The sequence below is a fragment of the Micropterus dolomieu genome, linkage group LG20, assembly GCF_021292245.1.
Source record: "Micropterus dolomieu isolate WLL.071019.BEF.003 ecotype Adirondacks linkage group LG20, ASM2129224v1, whole genome shotgun sequence".
NCBI classification, from domain to species: Eukaryota; Metazoa; Chordata; class Actinopteri; order Centrarchiformes; family Centrarchidae; genus Micropterus; species Micropterus dolomieu.
The window spans coordinates 29,733,082-29,752,795 of NC_060169.1; the positions used below are offsets into that span (position 1 = coordinate 29,733,082).

The following is a 19,714-nucleotide window of genomic DNA, read 5'->3' on the forward strand; positions in this document are numbered from 1 at the left end:
ACAGGAGTTTTTCATACACATTTTTAATGTCAACTCACAAATGTGATAATTTTCCACCTGAGACATCTGGGCTTTCGGTGATTTCATGTATAATTTCAAAGTGGGAAAGACATTTTGGGACAGACTAGTTTGTTACTACTCGATTAGGACACATACATTTACCACCTACAGTCTTTATACAGTAGCATAGAAATGTAAATATGTGGATTAAATACGCTAATGCTGGGTGGTGGACACGTCTATAGAATTTGATGAATTTACTGTTAATCAGACTACAAATCAGACAAGAATTAGGTTGGAAAAATGACTGACGTCACTGAGACAGAGAGTTTGTGGGAGCTGGGACTTACCGATTACTGTACAAAAACAAAACTTTATATATATATTTTTTTACAACTTTATTCACTGATTTTAATCATTTTGAAGAATTTTTCCTCTGATGTCCTCCAACTGCTCTGCCTCAACTGTCTGTGATTTACGGCATTTCATGATCATTAACTCTATATATAGATGGACAACGTGACAGATAAGTTTGGTTTTAATTTGTTGATGCAATAAAATGGAGATTTCACATCACAATATACTGCTGAGCCCAGTGGTTTTGTCAGCCAGATGTATTGGTGGGACCTTGATACTGCGGCTCCAATCCTGATCACTACTGCACTCCAAATGACGGAACCAGTGCAAGATGCCAGTGCCCGTATCAGAGATATTTTGCCTTGATTTTTGTACAGTGGGAGAAAGTGGGATGTGTCATGTGTCTTTATACAAAGTCTATGTTCCTAGTGGACAGATAGATTTACTTATTGCAAAAGCAACCGCTAACAGCTGCTAACTAGTGGTTGTTATCTAATTAGCTGTGCAGCTAGTGCTCATATTAGTTGACTGGGAGTTGGAGCACCAGGGGGAGTGTTTATACTCTAGCACGGGAGCTTTGGAGGGGACGACAAAGCCACAGCGATGCGGGTTCAGGCAGGGACAGGAGAGGCATGAAGCAGGAGTGGGGCATTAGTCAGAGCCTACCTCGAGAGGCCTGAGCGGGGGTCTATTTAGAAAAAAAGTCTTTCCCACTTTGAAATTACGCACAAATTCACTGAAATCCCAAATGTCTCACTTTCCCACAAGCACTAAAGCAGCATGCATTTGTGGATCTGTGTGGAGCTGGAGACCATTAAAGGCTCTGTATATGAGATTCTGAACATTTCTATGGCAGCGCACAACTATTTGCTATGTAAAGATATAGTGGAGTAATGGCGTCAAGAACAGAGAATGACATCACACCCCCTCTGTGTGTAGTGTCATCTGAGGTTCTCTGTGCTTCATTTTGGTAGACGGTCTGGCTGCACGGTTAGTGCACGTGAGTCCCTCACTGTGAAGCTGTTGGCTTGGAGGAGAGACTGGCAAATTTGTCCTCAAAGATTATGTTGGAACCATTGCAGACCGTTTTGAGGCTGCTGGCTGAGGTATAGAGCCAGAATATTTTGGTGAATTAAGGGTTTATTTTGACTAAACCAGAGTTGGTGATTGTTAGAACAGCGAGAAGACTAACAAAGACCGTTTTGGTGGGTTTAGTTTTATTTCTGTCCAGTTTGAATGAACTGTCTTTTATGATGGTCTGCGAGATAAAATTACGGTTTTCTCAATGGAGTCTGGTGGGCCAGAGCATCCATTGGTTTTGGTTTGAGGAGTTGGTGCTCTACTGTGATTTAGTGGCAGTGAATGTCGCACACAGCTCCTTCAAAGAGTCTCAAAACTCCACACACAAATGTAACCTAATCTGTGTGCACACACATTTAACAATCTGTAAATAAATACAAAAGAATGGCACAGTTATCATATCTGTGAAATTAAGGTTAAAAGTTTATAAGTAAAATATTAATATTTATTCAGGTTGTTGTGTGTGCATTTGCACAACTGTTTTACATGTGTCCATATTGCTTTGTATTTGTGTGTGAGGAGTACCCAGAATTACGCACAAATCATTATATATTTGTAAATCAGATTTTTCATTTGTAGATCATGAAATACACATTTGTGACCATTTTGAGTCTAATTTCACTCTAAAGAGACATGACTAGGAATGACTCACCCTACAGTCCACTATTACAGATATACCACACTATTCTCTGAGAGGTTTCACAAAGAGCTGTATTTACATAATTCATCTCAAAACTAAGTATATATGCTTATCATATCTCTTATAATAGTTGAATCGAGAGGCACTATGTGTTTCAATCATGGTTAAGGGTGATGGTTGCCACAAACTCACTTGATGGCTTCACACATGTCCAGGCCCATTTTGACGCAGTTCTTGGCATGTTTAGGCAGAGAGACAGGTAGTCCTGATACACAGTAGTAGCAATCTCCAAGGATCTTGATTCTCATGCATTCGTTTTCCTATTGGGAATGAGAAACAAAAGGAGGAGAATGCGTGGTTTTATTCAACTTATAGACAGGGCTTAAAGTAAGGAATATGTCTGTGCCTGAAATGTGTTATAAATGTGGGTTAGGAGAAAGAATGGAGGGAAGGTAGGCTCACGAAATGGAGAAATGAATTAATTGAGAATTAATCAACAATTTCACAAATTATTATCTTTTTAGTTACTTCTTGCAATAATGGTAACATAGTCCTAAAACAGCCTCGCGCCGGAATTCCAGCACAGTGCCGAAGAACTTTAAACCCTGTTTTTAAAAAGTTGCATAAAATGCATATAGACAGGATACGAGTGTACACATGCCAACACATGGGAGACAACCACACAACCACAGTCTTCAAGTTTTAAGTGCCTTGGTCAGGGCTTTGATAAGAAGAGAGTGTTTCCTTCTTCACAACCCAACCCAGATATCCCCAGCTACTGTGAGGTCCGTTAGCTATTATGAAGTTGTTCTATGTTTTATCAATGAATTATGAATGATGACTCACCTTGGCAATTTGGTCAAACTTGCCAAACAATTCATTGAGCATAACGACAAGCTCTTTGGGAGAACAGTCACTGGCCAATCGGGTGAAGCCAACAATGTCGGCATATAGAATACTGAAAGAAAGAAATAATAATGAGAGTTTAACACTTGCTCATATGAACAGTTTAATGCCTGCTAAAAATATAAATATAAAATCAAATATAAAACCAAAGCTATTTGCCACTGCCAGGGCATTACCTTTTATCTAGTTTGGTAAAACAAGTTAGAGTCCAAAGCCCAATGTGTGTGAGGCAGTGGTCGCTTCACGCTCACACCCACCGCCCGCCGCTGAAGTTGAATTGCCTTGAACTTTTCGTGCATGACGCGCAGCACAAATCATTGGAAGAGAGACTGATCCTCGCTGTCTGTGAGTTTCCAGAATCTATTACGGTTTATCAGAACATCAAGGAGGGAATTCGCATGGCAGAGCATCCCCGCAAAACTAGATGAAGGCCTATCAGGTAAAGCTATGTATAATATATCTGGGGCGGCTGTGGCTCAGGAGATAGAGTGGGTAGCACTCTGAGCACTTAGGCTCAGTGTATGAATGGTGAATGCAGATGTAGTGTAAAAGCGCTTTGAGTGGTCGAAAAGACTAGAAAGGAGCTATACAAGTATGGAATATTTACATAATCTTAACTTAAATAGGCTACAGCTGTGTAGTGCACAGAAGCCATGGTTACTATCCATAGATTTTTTTTATTCGCAGAGTGCTGTCACTTGTCTGATCACCGAAGCGCAGAGCAACCCCGAGGGGCCAAGCGACTGCGTTGTGATTTTAAGAACATTCCTAAGGCCGACATCTTCCCCAATACTAATCAGCATGCAGTGTGTAGCTCGCCACTTAACTATGGCATTTGATCGCTTGTCTTGCTTTTGTTTATCTACTTCTCCCACACGCTGCATCCAGCGTAGTCTGCTGAATCCTCCCTCCACTGCTTGTTTGGTTGGGTGATTTGCAGGCTGATCAACATCCCACCCCTCCTGTGACCCATGGTGTGACTGTATGTGTATTCAGAGCCAGTGAGCAACGGACTTTCAAAATAATAACAAAATAAACTGCGTTAATGTGTGAAAAAATAATTGTCGGTGTTAATTAATTAATGCATTAAAGTGATAATAACGCATTAACGTGCCTATCCCTACTATTAACTTAACCTAAGTACAGTATAACCAGGGTTCACATAATTCTAGCTACAGGATGTACATAAACATTCAAAACAAACAGACAAACCCCACCAAAAATAGCCATTGATTTGTGAGTGATAGAATTATCCACAGAGCACTACATGTAGGCTGTTGCATGAATTTAACTTGTAATGCACCACATCTAGACGAGGCTGATTACCATCACTGGTTGCAGACTGCCCGTCTGCTGACCAGCAGAGGGACACCGATACTGTACCTGACTTGACCCTATTCCACTGCCAGACTGAAAACGGCCAGGTGCTTCGTGAGACAACACAGCTAATGACTGGTCTGACTGGTGTAATTATAGGGATAGGTCAGGAGTGCAGCCTATCATTCAGCACCTTCTTACTGTGGTCCTAAATGAATGTGACTGATGCCTTCACAAGGACCTCTTGACTGGCAAAGTTGTGTCTAAACATTCTGAAAGACAAGTGTGGAGCGGATATTAACAGCCCAATCACATTCTGTGTTTTTGCAATCTGTGTTCTTACTTTAATTACTTTTATGCCAGTATTACATCTTTCAATTAAACTGATCAAAACTGAATTTGCAAACATTTGACCAAAATAATTCATAAAACTAATGAACCTAAAGAAGCCAAACCTAGGGCCCTATTTTAATGATCTAAGCGCACGGCGTGAAGTGCAAGGCGCATGTGCATTTACAGCGTGTTCGAATCCACGTTTGCTAGTTTAACGGCTGAAAAAATGTATTTAATGGGTAGGTAATTCATTCTTTTTCACCCACCTGTAATCCACCCGCAATTAATCCGTTGTGTTGATTTTTATGAGCAGACTTACCCGATCTGCGGATATAACTGCAATCTGCCATCACTAGAACACACCTATGCAGGCGCATCTTACTGTCTGAATAATATGCTCTTTAAATAGCAGGATAATACTGCACCATTTACTTTAGACCAGGTTTTTGTTGGTCAATGGCGCAATGGCTTTCTGCTTCTCAAGATAGCAATGCGCCAACAATGCGCCTGACCACATCTCATTTTAAGACCAACATCTTGTGCACACCGCTTTGCGGCAGGCACAAGATAGGGCTCCTTAGCCAGTGTATTCCTCTTCCTCTGAAGAAACACTACAATGCATTTCCCTTAGTGAGGTAAGGCACAGACTGAATCTTGCCTTCCATAAAAATCAGCTGGTGAGCCATCTGCCAAAGTTCATTTTAAGCTGACCCAATATCTGTCAGCACTTGCTAAATTAATGAAACCCTCATAAAACAAAGACCTGTAACTGGGTCACTGTTCTGAAAACAGACATACTAATCTCTATCATTACGGGAAGCATAAAAGAAATCTGCTTTTTGTGTGCACTTTTTTGTTTTTGTGCCTCATCTATGTTTTGTTATGTTTTTAAGTGAAAGTAAAAGCATAAACGCGTGTTTCCCTGGGAATGACCAAGAATTTATATGATTAAAAATACAGACAAAGTAGACAGACAGGGAAAAGATGTCAGTCTGACTCAAGAACTAATTTTTAGTTTTTAAATATCAAAGCAAGCTTAAAAATGATATTGTTCAAAAGGCTAGATTTGTTTTTGTCTCTTCAGATTAGAGATATTACGAAGACAATGGTAAAATATGTAATACATTTTTGTTAGATGCAGTTTAAGATTTTGTCTGTCACAACACATCTTAAGTGATTTATTTTATGCTGTCACAAATCTTTTTCTTTGATTGTGTTCTAGGAATCTTTCTCCTGTTACCAGTTATAAGCAGTGCAGGTTCATCCCATAGAAACTTCTAAATCTAAATCTCACACTGGAGAGGAAATATACTTCTATTGATATATGTAAAAGGATATCTGAATGTCCTAACCTTAACCCCAAAATACTCAGGCAGGCTTTTTATGATGAGGTGATCCTTTATAACAGTGGCTGGCATAGAGGCACTGCAGGGGTGGGGGGGCAGCTTAAAAAAATTTACAAAAAGGGGCTCTGATTTTGATAACCTCATTCTTTTGTTTTGTTTAAATCCTGGGCTGTTAATGATTGATGGAAATGAAATCCACTTTTGCTAGAATCGGGGGGGGGGGATTGCGGCTTCTAAACGGGGGCGTGACAGAAAAGGTTTGTGAAGCACTGCTTTATAATAAGGTCGAATTAAAGAAATATCACTGTCTTCCCATAGTAGATAGTTTGTGGTTGTACCTGACATTCTCGTGCCTCTTGACATAAAGACTGTGGAAGTTGTTATCTTTGACGAGTAGCTGTTGCTCCTCTTTGTCTTTACAGTCTTGCAGGCGCTCCATGATTGCCAGCTTCATCTTCATGGAGATGTAGACTGGCAGCACAGACTGCAGCAGGTTCTCCTGCAAACACACACACACACACACCCCTAGTTACATAACTGTAATTTAGGTGAGCCAGGAAATTAGGGTTGTTTTACTGTCCTTTGTCTGGGAACAGCCAAAACACACACACACAATCACACACACGCACACACAATATATATACACACACAAGCATGATCACAAGCACGCAAACTCAAACTCCCAGACCCAACTCATCAACATCTCACGCTTAAATATTCGGCTATACTTTTTTGTAGATCACTGTGCACCTGACAAGTTTGAGTTTAATTTCTTTCTAATTAAGACCTGAGAAGTGAGAAGTCCAATCTGAAGCCATTCCAGTGCTCATCTGGCTGTATACTTGGAACACAGACTGTCTTCCCAATCTAATAAACTAGAAATAACTCCTGAAGAATCTCCTGTATTTTGCTCTATTCGTAAATTCTTCTATTTTCTTTTGCAAGTCAAAAGAGATAAAAATACCCCCACCCCTTTGGCATGATGCTACCACATTTTATGGTATGCAAGGTGTGTTCATCAGCTACTGACTTATGCCTAGTTTTGGTCTGACACAGTGTGTTGCATTACAGCAAAAGCTTAGATTGCTGAAATTTCCATGTGGCAAGTCTTTTATTTCCCTGGAGTGTTTCTGGGCACTCTCCAGGTTGTACAGACATCTCAAGGACGCAAAATAATGAAATTGCACTTTAATTTGGAGGGTTACTGGAAAGAGGTGAATATGTTTTGACTGAAAACATTCCAGCTTTTCACTTTTGATTAAATTTTTGAAAAATAAATAAATAGAAAAGTTCAAATTTACATTTAGAGTTAGCATATGTGAACCAAAAACAGAATAATCCCCCCCAAATTTTTTTTAAATTACACTGTGACAACACAAAATGTGGGAAAGGTCTCGAGGGTTAAACAGTCGAGTATGGCAATGAATCGTGTTGTGAGAGAACTTGTTCCCCTCTGCAGCAACCTGAACTGGCCCTATTCACTCTGGCTGACCTCTTACAGGGTTCAAATGACCCTTTTAGTTTCCCCAGAGTCTAAAACAAAAAAAGCCACCTCTCATAAAGTGGCCTTTGTGTAGATGAAGGTGGGTAGCTGCAGGATGTGTCACATGATATAGTGCTGCTGTAAATGTTATCCATTAGTCTTTTATTTCTGAACGAATACAATTACTTTAATTACTTGCGTATATTACATATCTTGTAACAACAAAAGGGAAGTGTTAATGTCACACAGTCTAAAAAGACATTTTCTTTCGCACTCTGCAAAAAAACATCAACACACCGGGTTTCTGAAATTAATGTGGAAACACAAAGTTCCTCATTGGTTCCCCATTTGGAATCGTTTTGGAGCTTCCCCCACCATGCAATTATGTCCCTGTTCTCTTCGGCTAACTTTGTGCACCAGGCTTTCCTTTCTCAGCCCCAATTCAAATACTACAGGAGGTTTAAACGTTAACGATTAAATCATTCCCCGTCTGTCCTGCTAGGCAACACAACAGCTTCCCCGTGAGCATGCTTTATGTCCCGTACCAAGCAACAGGCATAACAAATGACAAAAGGGGAAAATTTATTTTAAAAATGCCTCTGAAGTCAAAGAAAGTCGGCGCAGATGCATCTAATTTAAAAGGCATCACAGGAAAATCTAATTTGAGAAGGATTTGTTAGTCGCAATGAAAACATCCATGGGAGAGTCAACATGAGGCCAGCCAAAGGCAAAGCCTAAAGATGAAATAAAATTATAAAAGTATGGCAATAACATTACTGATGAGCTATCCTCACCATTTGCCTGTAATGCTTGTTTCCATTCAGTGAGGGGTACTAAAATACAGATGAGGCAGTAAAATAAAGGAATTAAAATGCTCATCACAGTTCAGTTAGTATATACACGACACCTTTCCTCTCACTCTAATAAAATCATGGTATGCCTTTTTAAAATAAAGAAATAATACATTGTTTTTTCTCTCTTCAAGACTCTATAATGGATCATTACTCCATGAGAGTAGGTATGGATGTAGTGTGGGCCTACTTCAACCAAATTTGTGTGATGAGAGGCACCGACTTAATAATCCTACAGCTTAAAAGGCTGTAATGCACTTCATTATTTACATTTTGCTTGATTTTTATTATTTGTATCTAAAGTAGACGGAAAATTGTACCATTTGTTTCTTAATGCCTGTAAATCATTGTTGCTATACCTATGTCTTATTAAGGGTCTATGTGGACTGTCGCAGTAGGAGGTATATATATATATTTTTTTATATATTTTTTAAAATAATCCAACATAAATATAATACACACAGTAGTGATCCAAACGTTGAAAGGCTTTGCTAAAATACTTTAGGCTTTCATATTTAATGGCAATGACACTAACCTGTTGTCTCTTCTCTATCTCCAGCTTCATCCGCATGCTCAGGCACCTCAAGGTGTCTTGAAAGGTCTGCCTCAGGGTTTTCTCCATCAGGACCTTATGGAAGGCTCCCACCACACTGCCACACAGAAACACCACTGCATTGGACAGCAGCTGAAGAAACAGACACAGTGGCAGACGTTAGAGCTCAAATGGAAACACCAATATGCACACACAAAAACCCGTGTGTCTGTGTTTGTGTTTGTTAATGTTTATCTTCACCATCAAAACAACAAATTTAGTTGTACACATGTCTCATCTGTCTTCCAATACTTAATATTTTTGTTCATTGTAAAGTTAGTATTTAATTATTGTCTATGTTGTCCAATTCTGGTCTTTTTTTGGAGGTTTGAACTTAATGATAAAGAATATTTATACAAAAAACTGCAGTGCAGCTTCAGATAACAACCCGTATTGGCTTGAAGTCTTTCACACACCGCTGCAGACTGATACATGAGCATTACAGAAGCATTTCTACAACATAATGGCACAGTGTTTGTTTTTTTATCCAACTGGTTTTACCTGGTTGGCAAGGTAAGTAGTGGGCACTTGGCTGCCAATGGTGAGGCGTAGTGTGAGGACTATCACGTGGGAGAGTGAGGAGATGACACTCAACACCACAGCGTACCACAACTGGAATGGCAGCATGGTGTATACGGTGAAGATGATGAAGAGGAAGAAAGGCACCTGGAAACATAAAGGTCCATTATTTCAAGAAGAAGAATCTGTTGTGCCAAGACCAAATCAGAGTATGCGGCGCCTTGAAAGTGTGGTCACACATTAAAGAAACTTAAAAAGAGATGTATGTTGCTGAGAGGTGAGGTTACCTGGTCCCAAGGCAGGATGATGGGGCCGCTGAAGATGAAGGTGTAGCCCATTGTGAGGTGTGTGGCCCATACGATCAGGCCCAGCAGACGCCTCCATCTCTGTGAGAGCATCTCTGTACACACCAGAATAAACACGGCCAGAAACACACACATGCTGCCGCTCACCACGCTCACAAAGGCACAGTGCTCCTTTGCTTCCTGCTCCAGCAGAAAGGGAGAAGAAAAATAAAACGTACATTTTAGTATAGTAATAATGACTAGATTTGTTTTTAGTCAATATGGATGAGGGTCAATCTGTTTTTGTTCATCCTCATTCAGGTTTCATGTATTTGACAGATACCATATTGTTTGTATGCAGTTGTAGTGTATGCCAACTGTGCATAGTAAAAATGGTGTTTCATAAAATACTATAAGACATATTACAATAACTAGTATGTTTAAGCTTTATGAGAAGACAGTAAGTTAGTCAGAAGTTAGTCTTTTAGGCAACACGGCAACACTACAGAGGGACAAAGGAGCCATGCAGTTGCTGCCTGACATGTATGTACATCAGCTGAGAACACTGAAAAATTGTGTCAAAGTCAAAAATCATCATAAGCAGACTCTCGCCATTACTGACTGAACAGGTTTATGGTAAATTTGCTTACAAAACCACAAGCTACACCCTCAAACAAGACTATTGGTTTCAATCAACTCCTATTGTATTTTTTAATATGGCTAGTCTGTTATTTTGTCCACCCCTCTGAATATATACACGCATCTACAGTCACATTAATATAATTCTTGCACACTTTTTAATCGGTAGTTGATTGCTTGCGTTTCTGACTGATGAATCTGTACTCTGAAAGTTAACCTGAGGGTTTAGTTGGGTATAAGATGCTCCTGAGAGACATTGGTATTCAGCCAGAGCATTGAGGTGTATGTAGGAGTATTTTGATTCATATCTGCCTCTGCGTCATGTCCTGTTTGCTCCAGGCCCCCATCTTCCTGACTGAGTTAGCGAGGGAAAAAGATGCATTTGTGGGCATGTGTTTGCGACGAAGCATGTTTGCATGTATGTGTGAATGTCTGTGTGTGTGTTGTGCATGTAATTGCATGCATAAAAGGCACAGCTATGTTTGTCCAAGTGTACACACGTGCGCGATTGTCTTGGTGTAAGTGTGTGCGTGTGGGGGGGGGGAGTGTGTGAGTGGGTGTCGGAGGGAGCGCACAAGAGGAAACAAGGGGTTAAAAAGAGCGCTCAAGAGTGAGACAGATGCACAAAGTCAGTGTTAATAGATCTCCGCTCAGAGAAGGCCATCTCTGCATTGTATGTTGAGCTTTCTGGTTACCATGGCAGCAGTAGAAAAGGCCAGATCTCAACTAAAGCACTTTCTATTCCCTATGTGGCTGTGAGTCTTGACAAAACCTTTTTGTAGGCGGAAAAATAACAATTATTCTATATGAACAGGAGCTAAAACCACGTGAACAGATACAGCTGTAATGTTCACCACATGGTACACCAAGGACTGAAAAACTCACGTGAAACCAGATGAATAAAATCTGTACAATCTTTCAGTATTTATATGGCATGTTCTTATTGATAGAAAGCATTATCTATATAGATAAACAGCAATATTTATACTGCACTATGTTGAGTATGTCCATCGTTCTTTTAACATTTGATTATGTCGCTTTTCTCTATACAAACAAGTGAAAAATAAGGTGTATACTATGTTATCTTACACAAAGTTTAACAGTGAAGAATACCTCAACTACCCATCACGAATATATGCAATTATAGACAACAAAGGCAGGGGTCAAAGCCGCAGTGGCTGAAAAATGAAGTATGAAATGACAAAACAAGAGCCATGTATGGAAAATACACTCCACAAACGTCCTCTCAGAGCTCCTAGAAACATATAGTATAAACCCACTGTATTTAAATATAATTTTAAGAACCCAAACAACATACTGCTTAATACCATCTCTCCATCCAATCAGGGCCTGAGACTGGTGCCACGAGTGGCACTTGGAACATCGGCTCGGCCAGTCTCCATCTCAGTATTTCTCTCCATCTGATGCGGATTGGAGAGGAGTTATATAAGTTGACAGTGACTTTCTGACACCGGTAGCCACCCCCCTAACAGGCACCCTGCTGCTCCTTTGCATTTAACAACAGCATTATACAAGCTCCATCCCAGCATTTTCTCTTAACTCCTCTGTACCCCTGGCAACTGTGTGTGTGGGAAGACAGCTAAGAAGAAAGAGGAAAAGCGGAATCGAAGGATTGAGTGATGGACGAGGGAGTGAGCGGGTAAAGTGAATTTTGCATATTTAAAGTCACAATAAACAATCTAGGATAAACTAAATGAACAAAAAAGCTGCAGGACATAAAATTTTGCGTGTGTGTGTGTTTGGGAGTATACACGTGTGCATATGGATGACGGAGCAATTTTAAAGGACTGTGTGAGACACAAAAGATTGACAAGGGAGTGTTCCTCAGCAGCAACACAATAGAAGGAAGGTTAAGATGGGGTTTTTTCCCCAACAGAGGGAAGGTAATATAATTGCCGGTGACAGAAGCTGTCAGTTTACTATATGAACTCCTGGACTAACTAACTGCTCTGCTTCCTGCCACCATGCCAAAATCAACAGCATGCCACCGATAAGCCCAAAATCAATGAATACTTGTCTTCTCCTGTCACAGTCAGAACCATGATTACACTCTCCACACTTTGACAGCTCCATTTTTTTGTCTCATTTCTTCTATTTAGTTTCCAATTATTTTAATTAATTATTCTATTTCAAACAAAGCTTATAAAGGAGATTTTGGTTATTAGTGCAGCAGGGTACTGTATTTAGCAGGGGGTCTGTGCCTTAGCGAATACACCTGTGCTCAAGTCTCCATGTCAGCAGGCATCTCCTCTGTTGAAGTCTTTCTGAGTAAAACTGAAACGCAACCAGCTCTAGGGCTCCTGTTCTGTGGCTCACTCTGACCTCTGACCTCTCTGCAGAGAAAGGCAAGACAATGTCCTGTCAGTGAATTATCATTAGCATTACTCGAAGTATGCCTGATGTTGTTTAATGGTTGCATTTCTAACCTGTTCCATTTTTGAATCTTGGGGAAAGCAGGTGAAATATGTATTCTCTATTTTCATGTCTATTTCAGCGATGTGCTCCTTCACATCCAAACAGTTACACAATCACTCACTCATTCACACTTCTGGGCAGCTGCACTGGTAGTGAAGGGGAGTAAAGTGCTTATTTAAAGTAGCTGACGAGGGAGAGAGTTTTTCATTTGACACATTTTCACAGCCAACGTAATCATTCAAACTGACCATCCAGCCACATCCTGCTTCTCTAAACATTAAGCTACTGCTGCTGCTCCTAATGTGCCACATTAGTCCCGATACACCATCTAACTCAATGAATCCTCACTGCCCCATGAAAGCAACAGACAAATGCTCGAGGGCTGTAAATCGCTAAAATTATTCTCAATCTTGGTACACCTTAACTTCCAGTTTCCATACTTTTGTCATATTGAATTTCGATAACTAAAAAGAATACTTGAGTCAGGCTTCTGAAAATGTTGTTTTCTGATCTCAAGCATCTTAGCTGATAATTATATAAGTGAGCTGGCCATAATGGTGTCTTTAATTAATTATCTGACCTGATTTCATCAATTAGCTGTCAAAGAAACACAACTTTCCCTGAGAGAGGAATACACTGCTGATTCACTGTTTAATGTAACTACTGCCTGGGTTATAATTACCAGGGCTGGTGTGTAAATATAACATACAGACTCTCATTGTTATACATTTCAGGAGAAATATGAATGTAGCCATGCGGTTAAATTCAAGTTATAAATGTTACAGAAACATTTGCTGCACAGCACCTTACACAGACTACACAATTTCACTATTGCTTTGGATGCAGCCTCTGATGTTTTGGTCAACAGTACTACCTGAAGCCAATTTTGTTAATAGTTTCATAATTTACTGGCCATTGCGCTGTCCAGTAGAGTCAGCCTGTATTCACCTCCACAATATGAAACATTGTGCTGCCTGCCATTGTGAAGCCACCAGTGAAGTCACCTTTTTGTGAATTTTGTAACTAGCAGTCTGGCCAAAATCTTCTATCATCGTATATGTAATTTTATATCACATTAACAGGATATATATCTCATGAGTCCTTGTTCTGTACTATACTGTATCGTACTACATCACAATAATTTTCTTCTTTTATTTGGAACTTCCAGACAAACAAAAAACAACTCCTCTTGCTATGTAATTAGAATACGTCACATTATCTTGCAAGAGCTGAATTCGCGAGATCAATATGATTCGCTACATGGTATTACCAAATCTCTCCCATTGGACTACGGATACCGTCAAATCACTCAGCCCTACAAACCAGTCAGGCTGATTGGAAAAAGTGTATATTCATAGTATCCAGTATCTACATACAAAAGTGTTACTCCCTGCTGAACTGAACTTACAGACCTTGAGTTACATGATTAACAGTCTCAGTTAAAATACATTGTATAATAAATTTATTCATATTAAAGTGTGAAATACCCTGCTATTCCCAGACCTCTCCAGACAAATGATCAAATTTGCTGACTTTAGAAGGTGCAATTACTAATTATTGTCTCTTTGCAGAAAGTTCATAAGAACTACTAATCAATGACCAATCACTCTTCTGTCTCAAAGGCTGCTGAGTGGGGTAATTTTGAACTTTGTAGTCGGATGCACGGGTTTTGAGTTACAGATAGATGTGTTTTCTGCACAGTGAAGAAAAGACAGATACCTTTTTCCTATTATTAAAAGATAACTAAATTCTTGGCTCATATGTAAATGACTCTTGCTGTAAAAATGAATGCACTCAAACAGTGGAAAAAGTTTGCAACATGTGCATGTGGATGTGAAGACTCACCAGTCCAAGGGCAAAGAAGAGGATGAGGATGATTCCACAGGAAAGCATGGAGAGGCCCAGCAGGAGCACCAGCGGCTCATACTGGCTGATGCAGGAGAATTTGCGGTATAGTGCCTCATTTTTTAGCTCCTGGTCGTTCAACAGGTACTTCCCCTTGGCTGGCATGGCTCACACTTCTTACAGAGGCATATCAGGTGTTTACAAGGAGCCCCAGGGAGCAGGACTGTGTCTCCACAACTTGGTGTGTGATGGGGGGAGGCAGAAGTTTGTTAAGAAGTCCACAGTTCTAGATCTGTTAGGGGCCCCTTGCTAGCTCATGACGCTCAAGTGAAACTTGTGTTTTTCCTTCGCCGTGGCATCTTGAATGTTGCTGTTGCTTCTCTGTCAGCTTGGTTGTAGCTCTCTCCACTAGTCGTCCTCTCTCTCTCTCTCTCTCTCTCTCTCTCTCTCTTTCGGATTCTCTCCCCTTCACTAGCCCTTTTGTGTCTTCTATCCTCTGTCTGGTGTTGGCAGGCAGACCCGCTTCATCCGTTGCCAGCTACTGTGTTGCTCCCTTCAGTGGGTTTGAGTAATAAGCCCAAGGCTGGGAGACACAGTGGAGGAAGGGAGGGGAGATTAAGAAAGGGGAGGAGAGGGATAAGGAGGAAGAGAAGGAGGAAAATAGGAGCTGGTGAGGGCAGCAACAAAGGTCATCAGTGATTCCACCAGGTTTTGGGATGTGGTGAGGTCAGCAGTTCCACTCCTAAGATGCACATGGAGAAAAAAAGACAAAGACTTTACAGAACATATTACCATATTTTTCATAAGCATATACAACAAAAAAAATACGGCTTCCCTGATTGGAAAAGAAAACTGGCTACAACTTGTATAAAAGGCAGAATGTAATCAGGCACTTCATGTGACTTATTGTGAAAACTGCGAGAGTGAGACATAAATATCCAGATCTGACAGTGAGCACATGCTTATTCATACCTGAACTTCTCAATTGCATGCACAATACGGAAAGCCCTGTCCCTGTTTAACCCAGGGTCCTGCCTCCGTTTTGCCAGAACTTTCATAGAAGGCAGCCATATTGATGAGCTGCACTGCTAATGGGAGCAGTTGGTTTTTGTTTTTTGTTTTTTTTTTACATTTTTACATTACATTTAGCTGACGCTTTTATCCAAAGCGACTTACAATTGCTATACATGTCTGAGGTCGCATGCCTCTGGAGCAACTAGGGGTTAAGTGTCTTGCTTAGGGACACATTGGTAGATGGGTCACACCAAAGGCACGCGTCTTGTCCATTGCGCCGTCACCACCCCGCTTTGGGCCATTAACTAGAGACGCACAGATTGCAATTTCCTTGGCCGATATCTGATTTTTTAAAAGTCTGACCTGCCGATTCCAAAGAAATATAAGTGATAGCTTATGTAACCGGCCCCGAGTTGTACTGCATGGTCCTGACTCGAACCAGCAGCGACCTCGGGTACAGGAGGCGGACATCCTGACGAGGAGGCTAAAACCAATGGGCAATAGTGTTGGTCGCCAGTGCGTCTCTTAAGGTGTCGGGGAGTGAGGTTTACTCACTGCACAGCTTTGCTGGCTTCCGTTACACTTACACAAACATTTTTGTAACTTTCTATGTTAGGATCCCTGTTAGCACCAGCATAAACTGACTGTTATTTTACATTTTCCAAAACTGCATCCGGTTAAAGGTCCTTCTCCCATTCAAACAAACCTCAAAATAAACAATTGCACACAAGTGGAAAGAGCTTTTTATAAAAATACAATCCAACTGAAAATGAATTGCAGTATAACATGGCTCAGTGTTTTCAACTGGCCTGTATTACAACCACCATAGACCAGCCAAGAGAAAAGCTGATGACACAATTCAGTATCTTGCATGATCAAAAATGAGGAATATAGATTGATAGTGCTGATTTATTGTTTTGATTGCATTTTATGTGGTAATGCTAACTACTGTTTAAGAGAACAATGTTCGGTATTAGAAACTTTTTACTAAACTGATATCCCTGTTTGCATTACCAGATATGGTAAGATATGCTCTTTGAAGGTGGAAAAGGACTACAGTTACATCGCAGACCTCCAGTGCTCTCCTCCCCCCCCGTCAACATGGTGTTCAGGTGTCCCTGCCCAAACTGTACTGCTAGGTGCAGCAAGGTGATAACAAAAACTAATGTAGTTGGTTTTGAAATGTGGTAATCCAGTCAGAGAGGTGATTGTGATACTAAATCATCTCCACAGCAGTGATACGATACGATGCTACGTGTAAAGTCTGAACTGCCTTCACAATCAGTCAAGATACCACTGGACACAACTTTCATTCTGTATATACTTATTTTTAATAATGATGGATGTTTATAAGTTATCTATTTGTGAGATAGGTTGTAGTTTTAGTAGTATAATAATAAAGAATAAACAAGTGTCATACCACATTTGGTTATCATTATTGGAGACATAAGACATTAATGTAGTTGCTTGATTGTTTATGATGCAAGTGTAAAGAAAAGGCATCTATCATTTTCAATGTTTTATTTAAAAAAGAATGAAAATATTATCCAGAACAGGAAAAAATATACTTTTATACACACACAATTTGCAGCAGTGTCTCATTTGGTTTGATTAAACAGGCTAATACAAGAGAGGCTCTAATGAAGAATAACTTTAAACCTGATTGCATGATGACTTTTGAAAACAACCGGACTGGCTTAGCATGGACTGATAGTTTTGTCTGCAGTCATTGTAACACTACAAAATAAACGGAAATAGATTAGGTCAGTTGACCACTGAAACAAGAAATGTTAATTAGTGGAAATATGAATGCCATGAGACACACATTAATATATAAAGATATTGTATTTTCTCTACCCTTCTGGGAATAAAATAAAAACTAAGTACAGGTATTTATCCACATAGTGGATGAAATTATTTGTATATCTGTTTGTAACATTAGATATTACACCCTGTATTGTCTTAGTGGATCAGAAGAACGGTCACATTTCTTCCAGACAGCAACCCAGTATCCAGACTCTGTGACCAAGTGCTCCACACTGCCACACTACAAATTGTCTGTAGGCTGCATGACTGAACTGTCTGTTACTCTGTCCTGGGATGTGGAAGGTCAGCTATGTGTGGTGCATGGAAACACAGTAGTCTGGATGTTGTCCACAGTCCTTCAATTCTGGCCTATAAAGGAATATATAGATGTTAGAACCCCAAATTGGAAAGATTGGTGTAATTGGACAGAACATTCATCAAGATCAGATATTTTTATTGAAAAGGGCCATGTTGTTCTCTAACAGGACTTCTGTGTCCACATTACACACCAGGTCAATGTACATAACACAGATGAGCCAATGGCTGAAGCAGCGCTGTAGTTAGTGATGGTGTAGTCAGTAAACGATAAAAAAGTAATAACAAAAGTGATGGATTAAATTTATATAGCACTTTATTTTCGACACCCAAAGGGCTCAGAGGGAAACTTGACTCAACCACCAGAGGAACTTTGAGACAATTACACTGGGAGATAATATACTAATAATATAATATATAGATATTTACATACCTGTTCATATGCAGTTGTTACAGGTCCTCTTGTCCTAGAATATTTGCTTCTTTGCATGCACCTCGTCCTCCCCATCCTGCCTCTATTTCCTCGGACCCGTGCTCGGCTCTGGGGGGCAGTCCTCATCAGAGACAAACAAAGCGGTCATCGTGGAAGCTCTAACATGTAAAACGACCTATCTGTTATGAGTCTAACACAAAATTCACGTTCGTGTAGTGTCACTGATAACTATACTGTAACGTGTAAATGTGTATCAACCTGTTTTTAGCTTTGCCTAATGTTACTGAAGCTGTTAGCACCAGCTACCTAATAGTTAGCTAGCCATCTCGTTGCTGAATCAGACTCAGTCATTTTAAACCTAGCTTGATGGTGAACACTAACAGCCGGCTAAGTTGTTCATTGTCATAATGATAAAGTTAGGTGTTTTCTTACCCGTGATTCACACTCGGCTCATGCTCCAGCTGACCGCCGAGTCGGCAACATGCGTTTTCAGAGGCTTTTCTGTAGGTTACTTTCAAAATTCAGCAGTTTCTTGCTAGTCTCTCAAACTTACCTACTCTGTTTGAGAAGTTTGAGACATCCTATCATTTTGACCTTTATGATCAAAAACCAACTGCAAACATAAACGAAAAAACCTGCAATATGAACCATTTATCTTCTCTGTGTCTCAATGTGTCTGCAGAGTGAGGTACCATGTCGTATTTACACAGAGTATGAGAGAAGATGCAGAGAAGGCTCTGTCAAAGACACACACACACACACTGTAGATCTCTCTTCAAACAATTTGAGCCCTTTGGCCGAGCCGCAAGAAGACCTGATAATCACAACATAAAATCTGTAGCCACAACAGTCAGACAGGACAGGCAGGGGCAGTGGGGCTGAGGCATTGCACATTGTACTGCAATTGTTCTGAAAATCTGAAATTGTAAATTCTACTGCTCAGAAAACTAGAGATGGGCGAGTGTATATGAAACTGTTCAGTTAAAACCTAAAAAGAGAGATACAGTGGGTACGGAAAGTATTCAGACCCCTTTAAATTTTTCACTCTTTGTTTCATTGCAGCCATTTTCCAAAAATCAAAAAAGTTAATTTTATTTCTCAGTAATGTACACTCAGCACCCCATCTTGACAGAAAAAAAACAGAACTGTAGAAATTTTTGCAAATTTATTAAAAAAGAAAAACTGAAATATCACATGGTCATAAGTATTCAGACCCTTTGCCGTGACACTCATATTTAACTCAGTTGCTGTCTATTTCTTCTGATCATCCTTGAGATGGTTCTACACCTTCATTTGAGTCCAGCTGTGTTTGATTATACTGATTGGACTTGATTAGGAAAGCCACACACCTGTCTATATAAGACCTTACAGCTCACAGTGCATGTCAGAGCAAATGAGAATCATGAGGTCAAAGGAACTGCCTGAAGAGCTCAGAGACAGAATTGTGGCAAGGCACAGATCTGGCCAAGGTTACAAAACAATTTCTGCTGCACTTAAGGTTCCTAAGAGCACAGTGGC

At 40.1% G+C, this 19,714-nt stretch overlaps 1 protein-coding gene across 3 annotated transcripts in view; it reads right to left on the reverse strand.

Annotated features, from left to right (window-relative positions):
- Positions 1-19,714, reverse strand: part of adcy7 (adenylate cyclase 7) — a 74,392-nt gene that overhangs the window by 15,524 nt on the left and 39,154 nt on the right. For all 3 annotated transcript variants that reach the window (XM_046031904.1, XM_046031905.1, XM_046031903.1), the window contains exons 2-8: positions 14,629-15,370; positions 9,712-9,909; positions 9,407-9,571; positions 8,849-8,998; positions 6,318-6,478; positions 2,924-3,035; positions 2,270-2,397 (exon numbers count right to left, since the gene is read on the reverse strand). In XM_046031904.1, the coding sequence (XP_045887860.1) occupies positions 2,270-2,397; positions 2,924-3,035; positions 6,318-6,478; positions 8,849-8,998; positions 9,407-9,571; positions 9,712-9,909; positions 14,629-14,793 (1,079 nt within the window). In that variant the 5' untranslated portion in view covers positions 14,794-15,370. The remainder of the gene's footprint in view (positions 1-2,269; positions 2,398-2,923; positions 3,036-6,317; positions 6,479-8,848; positions 8,999-9,406; positions 9,572-9,711; positions 9,910-14,628; positions 15,371-19,714) is intronic.